We start from the raw sequence: 13,555 nt of genomic DNA on the forward strand, positions 1-13,555 counted from the left end.
AAAGAGAACCTATTGATATGGTCTATAAGGGTCAATCTCCAAAGAATGGAGCAGGGTGGATAAGGACAGACAGTTGATCTGGAGGGGCAAATGGAAGAAATACATTAATAAATAATATCATTTCCCATTTGTCTGACTTGTTTGTTCTGTTTCTGAGATCACATGACTTTAAATATTGTTTTTTAGAACTCACTACCCTCTAAACTACAGTATTTGGTATAATATCTTTTTTCTTCCCAAAGTTTATAATGGTGATACACAATTTTTAAAAAGTCAACTAAGGCTAAATCAATTTTTTTTTGTTTGTTTTTTGTTTTTGTTTTGAGATGGAGTCTCACTCTGTCTCCCAGGCTGGAGTGCAGTGGCACCATCTTGGCTCACTGCAACCTCTGCCTCCCGGGTTCAATTGATTCTCCTGCCTCAGCCTCCTGAGTAGTTGCGATTACAGGCGTGCGCCACCACACCCAGCTAATTTTTGTATTTTTAGTAGAGATGGGGTTTCACCATGTTGGTCATGCTGGTCTCGAACTCCTGACTTCGCGATCTCCCCGCCTCGGCCTCCCAAAGTGCTGGGATTACAGGCACAAGCTACCACGCCCTGCCGACTAAATCAATTTTTAAGATAATGTATGTTTCTGTCAGCGGGGATCACATTTCAGGCAAAGAGAAGAGCCCACTTAAAGGTTTCAACACGTAAAAGGGCTGTGGGAACAGTAGGTTCTGTGGAGCTACGGGGAGGCAGAAACAGTGCGAAGGCTGGCATGATTATGAAAACACTGTATTTTCCATTCTAAAAGTTTAGAATTTCTTAAAAAAAAAAAAAGTGGAGGAGGAAACTAGTGGAGGTTTTTAATCAGGGGAGTGAGAGCAATAGCACCGGCTTGAAAGGTAAAATATAAAAAACTAGATAAAGGAAAACAATGAATCCACAGTGAATAAAGTTGAAGATGCAAGTAGATTTTTACAAAATGGCTATTTGAGTGAATGACATCTCAGAGATAATCTTATTTACTGATAAACTGAGGCCGCCTTACAAAGACCAAAGAACCAGAAAAGGAGTGAAGGTCATGCCAAACAGTCACTGCGTAACAGTGCCAGCAGCAAACTCTGTCTTCCCAATGCACCACTCCCTTGACTATTCTTCCCATAGTAAACATTTAAAAGCTGCTGTTTAAACCTGTAAAACAAACAAACAAACAAACAAAAAACATGGCTACACTGTCAGAGAATCCAAAAAAGTTAGCTTGGAAAGTAGAAGAGGCAAACGGAAAGGGAAAGCTACTACTAGGTGCAGTGTGGTGCAAGTAAAAGGTAGGAAAAAAGACTGAATTTGGTATTTGGAAGGAAAGGTGCTGGTGAGAGGATTTATGATTAACCCGCGTTGTGACAAGAAACATCTTCTTGTAAATAATTATTTCCGAGACAGATTTCAGACGAGGAACTTGGAGCCCAGTAGTAATACTAATGCACCTGGAACAACAGATTACATGGTAAGTGATGGATGAATGCAGGGGCACAAATGTAACAGAATCTTAAAGGGAGAGAGGCCAGATTTGAAATAAATTTTTTTTTTTTATTAAAGTGGAGATGGCGGTACAACTGAAGAGGACTGCTAAGATTGTTAACCCACAGCCCCCCTCAGTGTGTCCAGAGGATAACATATCCCTTTAGATACAAATATTTTTTTTTTGCTTGGCCAACTTTAGTCAGGTTTCTGAATCTTTGGCTAGGCTCTCCTGTACATTTTCTTTGTAAAATCCAGTTTAGGCAAAGAACTTTGCTAAGTCAGATTAGCAATAAACCCCTATCCTTGATAGCTGATCATCCTCAATATCTGATCAGGTTCTTCAGTCTCCACCATCCCCCAGGTGATGCCTCATTATCTCGGCCTGTCTTCAGCAAAAATCCTATTAGGTGGGTTTAGCCAAAATCCCCCTTACCCTGATGTTTCCTCTTAGTAATTATCCATTCACTTACCACTGCTCCTTGGCTATAAATCTCCACGTGCCCATGCTGTATGAGGAGTTGAGCTCAAGATCTCTTCCCCCACTGCAAGTCTCCGTTGCAGTCAGTGGTCCCTATACCTATTGCGATGGTCCTGAATAAAGCCCTCCTTTTTGTGCTTTAACAAGTGTCACTAAATACTTTTTTCTTTAACAATAGCCCGTTCTCCAAACCCCTAAGTCCACAATTGTTTAGTTTTCAGGAAACCTGAGTGGGCCCAGGGTCCACACCATCGTGAGATTTGTGCGTTTAAGGCTGAATTTGTGCCCGTTTTTAGGTAAATGTTTTAGTGTGAAAGCTTGAACAATTGTTGGGAAAACCTTAGATTTGCCCCCAGAAATGACATTTTACCGTTTTTGGAGGGGACGGGTCAGGGCGCTGTGTTTAAGATCAGGCGTGTGAAAGGCCCTAAACACCCTCCTTTCCTTTGGGAAGTCCCTATGGAGGGAAAAGCAGGTAGGCGGGGCGGGGCGGGGCGGGGATGCGGGGGCGGGGCTGGGGCCGCACGGGAGCGAGGATCCCTGGGAGCGCCAGGCCTGCGCGCTGCGAGCCCACGTGACTTTTTCGCCTCCAGGGACACTGACGCATGCGCATCGTGCCCTGGACCAGGCGGCCGTGGCGCGGGTGGCGGCTGCTGTGGTGGCTGTGGGGACGGAGGCGGTGAAGTGCCATCTTCGGCTAGGTCGTCACAGGCTTCGGCTCATGGCATCGAGTGGCATCCATCATAAGGTCTGCTGGGGCGGGCTCCTTGAAATTAGCTGGGGGCAGAGGGTGGTACTTGGTACTGAAAGGGGCCTGCCGGGTTTCAGGCCGCGCTGTGGCCGCGGCCTCCCTCTCCCGCCCTGTTTGAGGCCTGGCTCGGATTCAGCGCCCAGCTGTCCATTCCTTTCTCCTTCCCACCTGTTGGGTGGAGCGGTGCAAGGTATTTTTTTCTTAGACCAAACGTTTCACTTGAGGGGTGCGTTAGGTAGGGTGGAGAAGTGTGGGCCTCCTTCGCCTGGATTTAGGAAGATATTTGGGGGTAATTCTAAAGCCCTTGCTTCTCCCCGAGCTGGAACACAGCTGGGATGGCTGGAAGTGGAAGGAGCACATTTGCAGCCGTGACAGGATTGGGAAGATAATATACGTTCTATTACTAAGGCATGTGAGCGCCTTGTAGGGCACGTTGTGCCTTCTGACTACATAAGCAACACTTTTGCGACCCTAAGTCACAGCACCCACAGCTTTTGGCAGGATACTTTAAAACAGAAAAAACAGACATCATTGATCCTGGTAGGATTTTCTAAGGGATTGTGCTTAAGAATGTTTAACTTTGGTAATCAGAGACCACCACTGGTGTTTTTCTCCAAAATCACATCTTTAAGTTAATTAATGCTTGAGGTTAATAAATAATACTGCTCAGTGTATTAGTGATGATGCCATAATACCATGTAAATTTATTCTGATTCAAATGTTATTTTTTTCGTTTGATATTCATGTGGCCTTCTGTTTGAGGACTTCAGATTATTTAGCAACTGATTTAATCTGTTCGGAAGTAAACTTTGCTACAGCTGGAAAGCGTGAGGCTTGAGAAAGCAAGTTTCGGACAGGGAAGTATGAAGCTCATGTTGGAACTTAAGTGTTTTAGGCTCTATGGGAGCTTGAATGGAGTGAAAAGAACAAGCGTCTACTGTCAGGTTTTCCTCCTCCCTCTAGGTTTATAACCTCATTCTAGAGTTGCAAAAGTTGGAACTTTCCACTGTTCACTCTCTGGTAGGGATAAAGTGATGGAAAGGAGTTCTGTTAAAGAGGACTAGTACTTAGATTGTGAACTTTGAAGTAGGGGTTGAGCATAGATGGCTCATAGGTGGTGTGAGACACTATTTGTTTAAAGTCTCAGAATATTTTTCCTTGCTTATCTTATAATTGAATAAGAAAGAAGATGTTTAAAAGTCAAATGATAAAAATTGTATGTGCTGTTTTCTGTGGTATGTTTTAACAAATCTACGTGGAAGATGGGACTTTAAAAAAAATTAAAAATAGCCAAAGGAGGAAGAAAGTAGTATAGTTCCAGCCAAATGGTACATTTTCCAAAAAGCAGAAGATTGATGTAGACGTTTATGTAAATACATATACAAAATCTAGTTTCTAGAACACAGTGTTTAATATGTAGAGACCTTGAAAAGTCAGCGTGTGACTACTTAGCCCCTAAAAACAGCTGCCAAAACCAGCGGTTATGATAGTCTCTTTTCTTCTTACATCCCAAATCTCCAGATTGCCTTGTGGATGAGATTTGTGTATTGCAAAGCTACTTGTTTTGTACTACCCAAAACTCCTTTAAGTCTTTAGTGATGACTTCAGATTTTTATATATTGCTGTGTTTATTAAAAGAATAGTCAATGGTATAATTTTTAAGTACTTCTACAGGAATAAGAGGCATACAGAGAAAAAAAAAAGATATTAGGTCAAAAGATGGCATTTCACTCTTGTTGTCCAAGCTGGAGTGCAATGGCGCGATCTGCTCACCGCACCCTCCGCCTCCCGGGTTCAAGTGATTCTCCTGCCTCAGCCTCCTGAGTAGCCGGGATTACAGATGCGTGCCACCACGCCTAATTTTTTGTATTTTTAGTAGAAACGGGGTTTCACCATGTTAGCCAGGCTAGTCTAGAACTCCTGACTTCAGGTGATCCGCCTGCCTCGGCCTCCCAAAGTGCTGAGATTACAGGCGTGAGCCACCGTGCCCGACCCAAATGTCCCATTTTTAAGTGTTAATAATTGAAGTCATCCTCCAAAAGACCTTTTAAATTTTAAGATGGCATAATTGTCACTGAAATATTTAATGTATGTCATAATTATACTAAAAGTGAAAGGTATGATAAATGTATTTTTTATATATTGCATATTCACTTTGTTATGTTTCATTTTATACTTGTGTCCTTTGTGCCTATCATATGATTTTATAATAAAGTGTAATGTAGTGAAAAGGAATCGACTGGTTTGGTGAGTTGAAAAAGGGAGGACTTTTATTAGTCTGGGGGAACAGCTTTTGTCAAGGCTCAGAAAGGAAGAATCTAAGGGACTGTGGAAATGGCAATGAGGAGGAGTATCGTAAGATTAATACTTTTGGAAAGTTAAGTTGGGACTGGATATATCATTCAGAGATATTTGTTGTGCTGTTACACAGCAAGTATTATTTCAGGTTCTAGGGGGACAGCGGTGAACAAAACTGACAAGGCCTCATTCTCACTGAATTTAAATTTTTTTCCTTTTACTCTTGTTGAGCTGTGATCAGGGAATTTAATATTCGAGTAATACTAGTTTGCAGTAGTGCAGCAATGTTTCTCATTTTTTTTTTTTTTTTTACTGCAGCCCACGATAAGATGTACATGGACATCACCAACTCAATAAACAGTTGAATTGTGTGTGCTTCAACAATATGCCCTTAATGTGTGCATGCACTCTGGTATATCTATTTTTCTACGTTTAAAAAATGAGAATCTGGTTTGAAGCAATCTGCATTTGAAAACACTGATCCAGAGGGGAGAAAATAAATACTTAAATTATAACACTAGTAGCGTGAATGGAAACAAGGGGATAATTGATTTTTTAAGGTGTATTATTTCGCTCTGTCACCCAGGTTGAAGTGCACTGACGTGGTCAGCCCACTGCAACCTGCACCTCCTGGGGCTCAGGTGATCCTCCTGCCTCAGCTTCCCAAGTTGCTGGGACTACAGGCGCCTGCCACCACACCCAGCTAGTTTTTAAATTTTTTTGTAGAGACAGCGTTTCCCTATGTTGCCCAGGCTGGTCTCGAACTCCTGGACTCAAGCAGTCCTCTCACCTCGACTTCCCAAAGTGCTGGGATTACAGGTTTGAGCCACTGCACGGGTGGCCCAGAGTGTATTATTATTTTTGATTGACAGATCTTAATTGTATACATCGTGGGGTAGGGGATCATTCATTTTTATACCAAGGTATGTTTGATTATTTTGTGAATGAGGCTTAGAGAGGTTAATTGGCTCAGAGTTCCCTAATGAGTAGCCAGAAGATTTTTTTTTTTTTTTTTTTTTTGGTTTTTTGTTTTTTGTTTTTGAGACGGAGCCTCGCTCTGTCGCCTAGGCTGGAGTGCAGTGGCGCTATCTTGGCTCACTGCAACCTCCGCCTCGTGAGTTCACGCCATTCTCCTACCTCAGCCTCCCGAGAAGCTGGGACTACAGGCGCCCACCACCATGCCCAGTTAATTGTTTTTTTTGTATTTTTAGTAGAGACGGGGTTTCGCCTTGTTAGACAGGATGGTCTCAATCTCCTGATCTCTTGATCTGCCCACCTCAGCCTCCCAGAGTGCTGGGATTACAAGCCTGCACCCGGCCTCGGAAGTCTGTTCTTCTGGCCTCCAAAGCGCAAGCACTTATCACTTCCCATTTGGTTATGAAAGCAATATGCTGGGTTTTAGTATGGGTGACTGAAGACTAATGTTACTTGTTTATTGTTCAATGAATTGAGTGTATACTAGGCCTTCAGGTGTACTGTATCCCTGTGTATTGGTAGATCTGGTCCTTACTCTCAAGAAATGTGTAATCTGGTAGAGAAGATACACATTGAACAAGTATCACAAATGTGTTATGTGCTATGGAGAAAACGAATGCTGTCGGGGCATGATTGAGGGCAACCTAATTTATTTGGGGGGTATGATAACACTTTTCAGGAAGTGATATTAAACTTTGCCCACTGTGATGATGGCATTTCTTAGGACAATTTTGGATTAATTATGAAAACAACTACTCTCTGAGCAATTGTTGAAAAAATATTAAAAAGCAAACTGTACAAGTTAGTAGAGAAGAGGCAAGAGTAGGTGTTAGGATGAGGTTGAATCTTGGCTCTGTTTCTTACTGTTCATGGACATTTAGACAAGTCATTTAACCTTAGTGAATTTTGGTTTTGTCGTCCTTAGAAGGGAAAGTAGCATTTAACAAAATATTTTGCTCAATAAATAGCATCTCTTATTATCATTAATAGCTAGTAACTGAAGTTATAGCAGTGCAGATGACATGCTTTCATTCATTCTTCAGAAATAGTGTCTTTGTATGCCAGGCAACTCGATATACAATAGTTGAATTTTACATGTATGTGTATTATTACATTAAAGTATCATAAAACCATATACTTTTACTATGCAAAGCACTGTGCTAAAATTTTTTTCTATTTTATTTTCCATTTGAAGAAAGGTTTAAGAAACTGGTCTGAAGCAATCTACAGTTTGAAAATTACTGATACAGTGAAGGGATGATGATTACTTAGCCCCTTATTAGAGATATGATATGCAAATATTTTCTCCCATTCCGTAGGTTGCCTTTTCACTCCGCTGATTGTGTCCTTTCATGCACAAAAGCTTCTAAATTTGATGTAGTTCTATTTGTCTGTTTTTGCTTTTGTTTGCCTGTGCTTTTGGCATTATGTAAGAGTTCACTGCTAAGTCCAGTATCATTAAGCTTTCCCCTACGTTTTCTTCTAGGAGGTTTATAGTTTTAGGTTTTACATTTAGGTCTTTACTTCATTTTAAGTTAATTTTTACATGTAGTATAAGACCAGGGTCCAACTTCATTCTTTTGCACGTGGATATCCAGTTTTCCAAGCACCATTTGAAGAGACGATCCCTTCCTCAATGAGCAGTCTTAGCACTTTGTTGAGGGCCATTTGAGAAGGGAGTTTATTTCTGGGTTCTTTATTTCATTGGTCTATTTGGCTGTTTTTATGTCAGTATCACACTTTATTTATTTATTTATTTTTTTTTTTTGAGGCAGGGTCTGGCTCTGTCTCCCAGGCTGGAGTGCTGTGGCACGATCACGACTCACTGCAGCCTTGACTCCCCAGGCTCAAGCAATCCTCCCATTTCAGCTTCCGGCTAATTTTTGTATTTTTTTGTAGAGAATGGTTTTTGCCATGTTGCCTGGGCTGGTCTGGAACTCATGGGTGATCGGCCTGCTGGGCCTCCCAAAGTGCTGAGGTTACAGACGGGAGCCACTATGCGTGGCCCGTTTTATTTTTGATAGCTCTTCTGTACCATTTCCCATTTTATGTTGCTAGTTGAAAATTATTGGTTGTTGTTAAGAATAAACTGGTAATAATTGACATATAAATAATATGTTGGAGTAACTCATTAAAAATAACTTTATTCTTTTGGATCTGTGATTTATGAAGTAATCATCAAAATGATCTCTATAAGCATAAAGTTGATGTTCTTAAATCTTTTTACAACACTGTGATTGCAGGGTGTGGAGTAATTGACAGGCTCTGAAGATGCAAGGGTGTGGTAAATTTGCTGATTCCAGAAGAAACCCTTATGTCTCACTTAAGTATGAAATTAGAATAGGGTAGCTAGTTAATGACTCAGAATGTCTATCAGCCTACAGTCTTTTTTGTATTTTGTTTTTAAACTGAGCTCTGAAATACAAAACCACAAACTGGTGACTAATTTGCATTTGGAAAATTAATCTTCAAACGTATCTTTTTCTTTAAAGGAAGGGGGAAAAAGAGCAAAATAAATTTACAAGTTACTTTGCCTTTTCCTAGGGCCTGAAGTGATTAAACTTGGAAAAGTTGATGACATTAATCATTCATTGAACTAGAAGGGAACTTATTTTTTCTGGTAGTCTACTACTTTGGATTCTCTTTTATTATGCATTGGCTAGATTTGCTTTTTGTGTAATTTCTTCTCAAATTCTTGTATGCATAATATGGCTCCATGCTACTTACTCTGCTTTTACCCTTCTACTTCTCAATACCAGCCTCTTCATTCTGGTCATTCTGTCTCTCTCTTATCTTTTCAGTCATCATTTCCACCTTCTTGTCCACTGTCAAGGAGTGTTGTTTAATGGGTTGTTCCACATTCTAGAATAGTTTACCATTCGTTTTCTATTATTCCATAATTTTTCAAAGTTAATTATATTTCATGAAGGTTTTCATCTATAGATTGCTATCGTTTTCAAATGATTTTTTCGATAATCTTTCACTTTGTTTCATTTGAGAGCTTATCTCCAAATGTGTGTGTGTGTGTGTGTGTGTGTGGTGTGTTAGCTCTTTCTCTACCTGGTTAATCGACGTTAGTGAGTAAAGACCTTATCCTACACTTATATGTCACTACGAGGAATGTAATATAGTGCTGGACATCCATCAGGCATTGAAAATTTTTTGTCCCCTTCCCCCATCCCCACATGTCCCATTTTTTCCTTTCAAATTTTTGTATATTCCCTAGATTTACCTGGTTATAGCTAATTCTTTCAATGGCATTCAGACTCAGAAGGTCTTTTAACATTTAAAATTTATTCTTTCTTAGGAAGAAAATAGTTTCATACTGTTTTGTTCTTTCTTTTTCTTTTTTCCTTGTTTTTAATAGAATCTTGCTCTGTCTCCCAGGCTGGAGTGCAGTGGTGTGATCGTAGCTCACTGCAGCCTTGAACTACTGGATGATCAAGTGATTCTCCCACCCCAGCCTCCTCAGTAGCTAGGACTATAGGCACACACCACTGCGCCCAGCTAATTTTTAAATTTTTTTGTAGTGATGGAATCTCACTTTGTTCCCCAGGCTGATCTGGAACATCCAAGGTAAGAATAAATTGGTAGAAGGAAGAACCACGCTAGTTGTTATTGTCCCTTTTTATCAAAAAAGCAGAAGCTTTCTCAGAGCTCTGCAGCTGATGTTCTTTTCAGTTTTGTGGTCACTTACATGAGATTATATTGCTCTTTGAATGAAATCAGTATTTTATTAATAAGGAAATTACTAATAGAAGGGATATTGGGTAGGCAACTAAAAGTGTCTGCCAGATGACTAGTGCAACTTTTCCAGAGAGAAATTGTCAGCATCAGCCGTGCACGGTGGCTCACGCCTATAATCTCAGTGCTTTGGGAGGCCAAGGCAGGCGGATCATGAGGTCAGGAGATCAAGACCATTCTGGCCAACATGGTGAAACCTCGTCTCTCCTAAAAATACAAAAATTTGCTGGGCATGGTGGTGCACGCCTGTAGTCCCAGCTACTCAGGAGGCTGAGGCAGGAGAATCTCTTGAACTCCAGAGGCGGGGGCTGCAGTGAGCCGAGATCGCGCCACTGCACTCCAGCCTGGGTTGACAGATGAAGACTCTGTCTCAAAAAAAAAAAAAAAAAAAAGTCATCAGCTCTTTCCAAATTTAATATTATTCTTCAATCCAAAAGTTATACTCTCCAGAGTTTACCCAAAAACAAGTTTCTGTTTTTCTGAATTATTTAGAGAACTTGGTAGAAGTATAACTTCCTTGGCCCTTCCCTAGACCTCAGAATCATTGTAGTCGGTAAGGAATCTATATTAGTTTTAAACAGCTTACTAGTTGACTTGTTTGCAGCCAGATTTGCAAATTTCTGCATAGATGGTAGTGAAACTCAGATTTTTAAAGTATGGTAGTCATAAAATTGTAAAAAAAAAAAAAAATGTATCCAGTCAACCTATAGCTGGCTTTTAAAAAACATAACAAAAAACTTCTCCCCCCATTCAGTTAAGTAATTGCAGATAAGCAAAAAGAATAAAGCAGACATCTCTCTTTTGTATGGAGAACAAGTGTTAACAGCAGCTGTCAGTTTTATTGTATTTTATTTTATTTGGTGTAAATCCTTACAAATCTGTGAGTGCATCTGTGTATGCATATATATGTATTTTAAAAATCTATAATGGATATTTTTCTGTATCAATACAGATATACATATTTCCTTTTTAATTCTTATTATTCCATTATATGAGTATATGATTTATTTTTTTTTTTGACACGGAATCTCACTGTATCGCCCAGGCTGGAGTGCAGTGGCACGATCTTGGCTCACTGCAACCTCCACCTCCTGGGTTCAAGCGATACTCCTGCCCCAGCCTCCCGAGTAGCTGGAACTACGGATGCGTGCCACCACACCCTGCTAATTTTTTGTATTTTTAGTAGAGATGGGGTTTCACCATGTGGGACAGGCTGGTCTCGAACTCCTGACCTCAGGTGGTCTGCCCTCCTCGGCCTCCCAAAGTGCTGGGATGACGAGCATGAGCCACCGTGCCTGGCTGAGTATACCATTTATTAAAACAGTCTTTTTCTTTTTTTCTTTTCTTTTTTTTTTGAGACGGAGTCTTGCTCTGTCACCCAGGCTGGAGTGCAGTGGCGTGATCTCGGCCCACTGCAAGCTCCGCCTCCCGGGTTCACGCCATTCTCCTGTTTCAGCCTCCTGAGTAGCTGGGACTACAGGCGCCGGCAACCACACCCGGCTAATTTTTTTGTATTTTTAGTAGAGACGGGGTTTCACTGTGTTAGCCAGGATGGTCTCGATCTCCTGACCTCATGATCCGCCCGCCTCGGCCTCCCAAAGTGCTGGGATTACAGGCTTGAGCCACCGCGCCCGGCGTTTTTTTTTTTTTTTTTTTTGAGACGGAGTTTCGCTCTTGTTGCCCAGGCTGGAGTGCAATGGCGTGCTCTCGGCTCACCGTATCCTCCTCCTCCCAGGTTCAAGAGCGTCTCCTGCCTCAGCCGCCTAAGTAGCTGGGATTACAGGCATGCGCCACCACGCCCAGCTAATTTGGTATTTTTAGTAGAGACGGGGTTTCTCCTTGTTGGTGAGGCTGGTCTCGAACTCCCGAACTCAGGTGATCCGCCTGCCTCAGCTTCCCAAAGTGCTGGGATTACAGGCGTGAGCCACCACACCCAGCCAAAGCAGTCTTTTTCTTAATACACCCTCCGTTTTTGCTGTACAACAGTGCTGGTAATGAATGCCCTTAAACAAATACGTGTTTTTTCTGATTATTTCCATAGTATAAAGTATGTACCGTTGCTATTTGGTACACTTATTATTTTGATTTATGTCTTTATTAGTAAAGATATAGGTCTTTTTTATGTTTATTGGTCATTTACATATCTTCCTTTGCATTATTGTCTTTAAAGTTTTAGTCATCTTTTTAATTGACTACTATTAATATATTAAGTAGTAGTATATTCTAAGTATATTTTAAGAGTAAATCAGTTTTATGGTCTGCTTAATTTTGAGAATAATTCCTCATTTAAAAAAAATGAGACATGCCCTATAATTTAATGATTTGGTTTCCATTTAAGCTGTTAGTGGAAGAGATGAAGGTAATTATGAAAATATAATGCGGTACTACCTTAAAGGGGTAATTGCTTATTACCTTATAGCCTTAAAGATTAGATGACATAATTTTAAATATATTATTCAGTTATTATCCAGACTGTAAGCCTTTCTCAAATATGTTCTTTAGAGGTAGGGTCGTGCTCTGTTGCCCAGGCTGGAGTATGGTAGCAGGGTCAATGCTTACAGCAGCCTTGAACTTCTGGGCTCAGGTGATCCTCCTGCCCCAGCATCTCCTGAGTAGCTGGGACTATAGCTGTGTGCCACCATGCCTGGCCCCTTAAATGTGTTTTAAGTAACATTTATTCACTTTAAAAATTACTGTTTAATTTTTTAAAACCATAATTTATATCTTCTATAATAAAGTTGAAACCTAGCTGTCAGGATTTATAATTCATAAGTATATAGATACATTTAAGCAATATGATTTTATCTTTTCTAAAACTTTATCCTGAGCCAAATGATGAGCTTCCTTTTGAAATGCTTATATCCATGACCAGAATTTTTGTCAGTTTTACTTTTAGCCTCCAGAACAGTTATTAAAGATATGCCATTTTCCAGTGATTGATAGCAAGGTCACATTCAGGCACCGAATCAGATTCTTACCTAAATAAGAAACATTGAATTTTAAATAGTATTTCTTCATTGGGTAGCAGGCAGTGTACTTATTTGTTTTATGAATGAGGTAACAAATCCATAGTTATTTGGTTTTCATTCAAATACCAACAACAAAATGGCAGTTTTGTGAAGAATTTATAATTTTATTTGTAATATAAAAACTAATGAACCTTCTGATTCTGACTTGTAGGGGATTAAGAATCACATAAATGTTTCTTTAATAGCTAAATTAGGGCTTTTTAAAAGGTGTTGTTGAGGCCAAATAATTTTATTGGCATTTGGAAGATATTTCTCTTTTTTTTTGTGTTTCCACAGATCATTAACTGAAGACAATATGCAAAATTCTCACATGGATGAATACAGAAATTCTAGTAATGGCAGCACAGGCAACAGTTCAGAGGTAGTGGTAGAACATCCTACTGATTTCAGTACTGAGATTATGAACGTTACAGAAATGGAACAGTCACCTGATGACTCTCCCAATGCCAATGCATCTACAGAAGAAAGTGAAATGGCAAGTGCTGTGGACCTTCCAGTGACGCTGACAGAAGCAGAAGCAAATTTCCCTCCAGAATATGAAAAATTTTGGAAAACTGTAGAAAATAATCCTCAGGATTTTACAGGCTGGGTATATTTGCTTCAATATGTAGAACAGGAGGTTAGTAACTATTAAAATGGTATCAGAAGGGACAAATTAATTAAGTCATTAATTTATAATGAAACAGTAGACCTTATTGTTGATGATTAAAATCGACTGATAATTTTCAAATGAAGTTGAATAACATTAGGTAGATAGATTTTTAGCTGTGAAA

At 40.1% G+C, this 13,555-nt stretch overlaps 1 protein-coding gene and 1 non-coding gene across 3 annotated transcripts in view; both read left to right on the plus strand.

The window, feature by feature from the left end:
- The first annotated feature begins 2,605 nt into the window (after positions 1 to 2,605).
- The window catches only part of PRPF39 (pre-mRNA processing factor 39), a 29,883-nt gene continuing 18,933 nt past the window's right edge, over positions 2,606 to 13,555 (plus strand). The window contains exons 1-3 of one of the 2 annotated variants that reach the window (XM_058429507.1): positions 2,606 to 2,733; positions 9,540 to 9,585; positions 13,059 to 13,401. In XM_058429507.1, the coding sequence (XP_058285490.1) occupies positions 9,542 to 9,585; positions 13,059 to 13,401 (387 nt within the window). In that variant the 5' untranslated portion in view covers positions 2,606 to 2,733; positions 9,540 to 9,541. The remainder of the gene's footprint in view (positions 2,734 to 9,539; positions 9,586 to 13,058; positions 13,402 to 13,555) is intronic. The other variant, XM_032134764.2, reaches the window with a different exon arrangement.
- Positions 6,712 to 6,777, plus strand: LOC116456407 (small nucleolar RNA SNORD58). Its single transcript, XR_004244641.1, has one exon. It is a non-coding gene; the product is annotated as a small nucleolar RNA SNORD58 (small nucleolar RNA).

Source organism: Hylobates moloch, unplaced genomic scaffold, assembly GCF_009828535.3.
Source record: "Hylobates moloch isolate HMO894 unplaced genomic scaffold, HMol_V3 SCAFFOLD_16, whole genome shotgun sequence".
Taxonomy (NCBI): domain Eukaryota; kingdom Metazoa; phylum Chordata; class Mammalia; order Primates; family Hylobatidae; genus Hylobates; species Hylobates moloch.